Source organism: Nematolebias whitei, chromosome 1 (assembly GCF_014905685.2).
Source record: "Nematolebias whitei isolate Nwh7 chromosome 1, NemWhi1, whole genome shotgun sequence".
NCBI lineage: Eukaryota > Metazoa > Chordata > Actinopteri > Cyprinodontiformes > Rivulidae > Nematolebias > Nematolebias whitei.
The window spans coordinates 42408447-42414682 of NC_056498.1; the positions used below are offsets into that span (position 1 = coordinate 42408447).

The window sequence follows — 6236 nt, forward strand, 5'->3', positions numbered from 1 at the left end:
TCTTAATCAAGTTTTATTAATCTGATAATCCCACAGCTCATCCGTCTGTCGTTTTCACTGAAACGTTGATTTATCTCTGAAACATGAAATATTTAAGTGATTTAACATGAAATCTGACGGTGCGTGAAAAGGTTCAGCTCATTCAGGAGGTCCGGCCTGCGGCTCTTAGTTTTAAGAACTTTTAGACATTTTTAAATATCGTCCTTGTTTTAAACGAAGAATTTCATCAAACACTTTGTTCTTTGTGAAATCTGCTTCAGCTACTGGCTCTGTTTTAGCCTTCTGCTGCTCTTAGCCTTTAGCTACTGTTTTAAGACTTTTCGCTGCTGTTCTTGTTGTTTTAGCTTCAGATTTCCTAGTTGTAGCTACAGTTTAGCTGATGTTAGCTTGCATTTAGCTCGTGTAATGTTTCCTACAGTCAGAGGAGGTCTCTACAGGAAACCTAGTTTTCAGGTGGAGTCTCTTGTTGTGGACTCTTCAGGTCTGGAGATGGCCTGGCTGCTTCGCCCTCCGGAGCTGGTGAAGACCGGCGAGGTGTTCACCGTCATCTACTCCGTGACGGCCCGGGACTCCTTCTACCACTGGGCTGTCCAGAACCGCGTCTTCTCACAAAGGTGACCTGGTGCTGCTGGTGCTGCTGGACCTGTGTGACCCAGACCTCGTCTTTGACTTGGACTGGACCGTTCCCTGGTTTTAGTCAGAACCGGTGTGTTTCTGTGCTCAGCTCCATAACAGACGCAGCCTCAGCTCGGAGGTTCTGTGAACACCACGAATGTCCGGCCAGCTGGAAAGATGCTAACGGAGAGAACTGCTGCATCCACCACGCTAACATCCACTCCTGCCCTCTGGGATACATGGTGACCTCGTGCTGCTCCTCGTGTCTCTTTCCTTCCGACCCGAGTTCGGCTGATCAGAGCAGAAAAAGATTAAAAACGTCACATTAAATGTAGTTTTGGCACCAAAACATGGAAGACTGGTCCCTTCATTTCTACCTGACATCTCTACGACCTTTGTTGTCTAAAAAGCTCCGTCTGTTTTATTTTAGTGACATTTGGGATGAAATATTTAATACTTGGTTCTTCATAAAACATTTTGACAAACGCAGTCTGAAGACTTCTCCTGGTTTCTGACAGACGACGGAGAGCATCTGTGGACCGTGGATCCCCGACGATGGAAAAATCTTCACCCACACCATCTCCACCTCGGGCAGGATGACCCAAACCAACTGGACTGCAAAGGTACCGCCGACCGTTTCTGTGCGTTTCAGCCAACACGAGCAGTTTGTACACGAAATAATAAAAATGATCAACTAGTGAGAGAAATGTTCGAGACGTTCCGAATGTAAAACTATTGTTTTAAACTAATACAAATCAACATATTCTGTGCTGCAAACTGTAGCAAAATGTACTGAATGTTACCCAACAGTACTGTAATTAACATAAAACAATAAAGACTTAATATTTCTTTCTTAAATACACTAAAACAACTTTTCCGTTACAGTGTCTGAGGTTTGTGCTGTCAAAATGTGCCATCACTTATAATTTTAATAAAAATACACTTGAAAAGAAGTGATCTGACTAACTGCTAGTCTAATGTTATTAAGTATTTTCCATCATACTTCATTGCTTGTAAGAAAAATATGATTTATATCATTATATGCTGATGATACACTGCTTTATTATTTTTTAGATCTATGTTCTTTTAGACTTTATTAAACTTTTTAAGATATAAACTAATCAGTCTAGTTTATAAGAAACTTTAAATCAACTTTTTTTTAGATTTCGGGGCAAAATTCTTCAAATTTTAATTAGTTTTCTTTAACTTCTGAATATCTTGTTTGCTAAACCCAACACATTGTCTTGCAGGTGGTTCTGTTCCATCCGGGCCTAAACTCACTTATTGCTCACATACGAGTTGGCACCATGCAGGCGGCACTGGAGGCAAAAAGCACGGTTCTGCCTGCTGTAGGTGCGTCTAACTGCTCTGAGTTCAGCCACGACTGAAAAAACAAGGTGCTGTTAAAACATCATGGAGGCTAAAGCAGGTTGGAGTTGGTTTAAAACATGTTATCACTGTTTCTGCAGTCTGCCTGCAGCTGTAACACAAGAAACCCCAACTGACCCCATACACCAACAAACCACAATTAGTTATGGCTTAACCTCCAGCAATGTTCTAGTAGAAGGCATCCCAGAATCCATTTTAGACGTCTGATGTTTGGTCCATTATACTTTGACCTTCACTGTTTACCAATGTCTGGCAGAATCAATAAGAATTGGTTAATCAATGGATTTCCTAATATGCTACTATCATTCCTCCAAAGTGATCTCAGTCCAGACTGGTTTCAGTTGTGGTTTTAAAAGCTGAAACAGACCAAATGATATCAGACAAGCAGGGTTTCTCTCTACCTTCTAGAACAATATCTTCAAAGAACAACTCAACACAACAAGACCACAGTTACGTTTGCCTGCCCTAGTTGCACTCCTGCTCTGCGTATGTGTACACCAGGGTTTCTTACTGATACCAAACCGAAGGCTGAACAAGATTTCCAGCTTGTTACTCATTCTAATCCAAAGCTAAATGGGAAAATGTAAAGTACAGTATCAAAGGTCTCATATGGCTGTGGTCAGTGGTCATATGCATTACCAACTAAGATTTCAGTAATCTTTGGACAACATGAGCAGATTATCCTAAACTTTTCTTATTTCAGTTTGTGGTAATAAAATCTGTGAGGAGGGCGAGTTTTGTTCCACGTGTCCGGCCGACTGTGGCGAATGTCCCATGACTCCTACAACCAAGGTGGCCATTGGCTTGCCACTCAGCCTGCTCTGTCTTTCCTCCATACTGACTGCAGTGGTGAGAGCTCAGACAGCCAAAATCTGTGAGCAAAACCTTTTGACTTAAAAGTAAATTAACATGAAACAATGTTTTAGTGGTTGAGGTACCAGAAAGAGAAGCTGCTGTGGGACGAAAGCTGGATCATTGACTTCTCAAAGATCAAACAAGGTACTTTTCTACAGCTGTGTTTTTAAAGTCTCTTTATCCACCCAGAAGAACGAGTTCTTGTCTCTCCGTCTGTAGATCAGGAAGCTCATTTGACCATGGGCAGTATAATAAGTGTGCCGGTTGGACACAGCCACAGCAACGCCAGCTGTGTAACCGCGCTCAGCTCCTGTACGGGCCAACCAGGGACGCGGAAGGGCCCGTTTACCTGCACTGGGATTTAGTATGTTCACCTTCACATGAACCATGTGCTATCAGGGTCTATGTTGGTATCTTGAATATATATTTTTTAATCTGCAGTGATGGGAGGACTGTGGCCATCAAAAAGATCCAAACAAAGACCTTCTCTCTGTCCAAAACCATCAGACAGGAAGTCAAACAAGTCAGGTGACTAAACACACACAAAAATTACCTGAAGCTACAAACACGTTATTTTGACGTTCTCTTTTCATCTTTCTCCAGGGAGCTCGATCATCCAAACCTTTGCAAGTTTATTGGTGGTTGTACTGAGGTGCCAAACGTTGCCATTATAACAGAGTACTGCCCCAAAGGAAGCCTTAACGACGTCCTTCTTAATGATGAGATCCCTCTCAACTGGGGCTTCAGGTAAAGCCACAAGCTCTCATCTACAGACTAAGTTAGATTAAATACTGCATGAGCTGGTGCAGGGATACAGGTTTGGACTAACTGTAGAGCTGTATTTCCCGTGGCTGTCTGCCAGGTTTTCCTTTGCCACCGACATCGCCAGAGGGATGTCGTACCTCCATCAACACAAGATCTGTCACGGTCGGCTGAAGTCTCCAAACTGTGTGTTAGACGACCGCTGGGTCTGCAAAATCACAGGTTTACTGAGCGTGTGCAGTAATGGTTTATGGTGGGGGCTCGTCCGGGATCTAAACAGGATCCCGGGCGAGCCCCCAAAGGATGCTACTCAAAGTAACAGTTTTCACTTGATTTTTGTGTCTCCTCTCAGACTATGGGCTGAGGACATATCGCAGGGACGATGGGACGGAGCCTCTGTCCTCCTATCAGCGGAGGCTCATCGAGGTGTACATGCCACCTGAGTTTCAGAGCTCCAACGTGGAGCCGACACTGGCTGGAGACGTGTTCTGGTGCTACATTAATTTTTATTTCATACCTCTAACCATTCCCTGGAAAGTTTTCTAATATTTATTTTGAATTAAATAAAAAAAAAACTTGTCTAAAAATGTTTATTAGTAAATCTAAGATGTTCTCAAAGCTCAGCTGGTGCCCTCTTGATGCGTGTCTTTGCAGTTATTCAATCATCCTCCTGGAGATAGCCACTCGCAACGACCCGGTTCCCGTAAGTTCCAGTTGTAGATTCTAACAAAGTAAAATCCTCTTCTTCGTTCAATTTTATTTTTAAACCTGTGAACCTGAGGTGTCTCTCTGATGGACTCATGTCCATGGAACAGGACAGGACTTATGGAACAGGTCTCTCTAGTAAATGAGTCCTCATGGCTCAACGAGACTAGCCTGTATAAATAAAGGTTGAACAAATGTCTAATCCTATCCATTTTCATCACTCCAAACAAAAATCTGAACATCTTCACATCTGTCTCCTCCAGATCCTCTTCCTGTCCTTTTATTGGAGCAGCTGTCTCCAAATCAAACACCACAACCGAGTTTTGTAGATTTTATCTCCGTTTAAAACTCATATTGCTCAAAGTTTGGTACAGAGATCAATGAAAGGAACGCTGGACTCAAGCTCAGGTCAAATCTTAAGCTCAGAAGACTCTTACTGCATCTTTAGATGATCGGAGATGTTGTGTGTCTGGTGTGTAGTCGTACACAATGACCCGTTTAGGGTTAAAGGTTATAGTTCTACACACCATATGAGAGTAAATATACTTGTTTAAACATGTTTAGGTACAACAATAAATAGTGTAGGGAGCCATCATATATGATGTGCAGTTAGTTATCATCACGTGGTGCGGGGAGTTGGCATAGACCTCTCCAGACTCTCTTCCACCTGCTCCCTACTCTCACTACAGATCCCAGTGTTGTCTACAAACAGCATAGTAGATGGAGACTCATGTTTCAAAAAACAAATCACAATGAGTTGTGTTCTGCAGGCAGAAGAGTCTAACCTGGAGTGTGCGTGGTGTCCTCCTCTACCTGAGCTGATCTCCAGTAAAGCCGACAACACCTGCCCCTGTCCCGCTGACTACGCTGAGGTACGAGCGACGCTAAACAAAACAGGGTCTATAATTTACTAAACTGATGCTTTTCTGACACAATTCATAAAATTAACTTATTTACTAAATCTGAATCTTTTTTTTTTTTTGGTACTTTGGTTCTGAGTTTAAAAATGAAAGAACGGTGATTTTCTGTCGGGAGAAATGATCCATAAACCTTCGACCTGTTTGTGTTTGTAGCTGATTCGTCGATGTCGCTCTCATAACCCCGCCCACCGACCCACCTTTGACCAGGTCAAGAAGTTTGTTCATCGCATCAACCCTGTCAAAGGCAGCCCGGTGGACATGATGATGAACCTGGTAACACAACAAACACACGACAAAACACACAAACACAAACTGAACATGCACCAATCACACAACAAACACACGACACAACCTAAAAACACACAACAATCGTCAGATTATTCATATTCACTCCACTCAGTGTTTTTGTGTTTTTGTGTGTGTGTGTGTGTGTGTTTATTGTGTTACACTGCTTTCTGCAGATGTGAGGACCAGTCTCAGGTGGACTCACACCTGAGTTGTTGTTGTTGTTTACCTTCATTCCTCCACCTGATTTTAATCTGCATAGCTTCAGACCGTCTCGTCTTTGTTCTCCGAGTTACACCAACCTCCTCTGTTCCAGATGGAGAAGTACAGCAAACATCTGGAGGTTCTGGTGGCCGAGAGGACTCAGGATCTGATGCTGGAGAAACAGAAGACGGACCGCCTGCTGTACAGTACGACACACAAACACTAAAAACAACGATCGGACCAACATGAACATCAGGCCCGATGCTGTCAAAGTCTCTTTAATTCATGAACTGATGAGTTTCTGCTTCCAAATGTTCACTTCCTGTTTGACTCGGTCCACTGTCTGCTTGCAGACGTCACTTCCTGTTTGACTCCGTCCACTGTCTGCTTGCAGACGTCACTTCCTGTTTGACTCCGTCCACTGTCTGCCTGCAGACGTCACTTCCCGTTTGAATCGGTCCACTGTCTGCCTGCAGACGTCACTTCCTGTTTGACTCGGTC

The 6236-nt window shown here is 43.2% G+C and overlaps 1 protein-coding gene across 1 annotated transcript in view; it reads left to right on the top strand.

Moving 5' to 3' along the window:
- LOC119417381 (atrial natriuretic peptide receptor 2-like) overlaps positions 1-6236 on the top strand; it is a 9069-nt gene that overhangs the window by 899 nt on the left and 1934 nt on the right. The window contains exons 3-17 of the mRNA XM_037684618.1: positions 482-614; positions 725-857; positions 1134-1238; positions 1866-1968; positions 2708-2853; positions 2931-3003; positions 3079-3223; positions 3301-3387; positions 3463-3606; positions 3722-3843; positions 3974-4112; positions 4276-4324; positions 5097-5198; positions 5400-5519; positions 5848-5941. Of these exons, the coding sequence (XP_037540546.1) occupies positions 482-614; positions 725-857; positions 1134-1238; positions 1866-1968; positions 2708-2853; positions 2931-3003; positions 3079-3223; positions 3301-3387; positions 3463-3606; positions 3722-3843; positions 3974-4112; positions 4276-4324; positions 5097-5198; positions 5400-5519; positions 5848-5941 (1695 nt within the window). The remainder of the gene's footprint in view (positions 1-481; positions 615-724; positions 858-1133; positions 1239-1865; positions 1969-2707; positions 2854-2930; positions 3004-3078; positions 3224-3300; positions 3388-3462; positions 3607-3721; positions 3844-3973; positions 4113-4275; positions 4325-5096; positions 5199-5399; positions 5520-5847; positions 5942-6236) is intronic.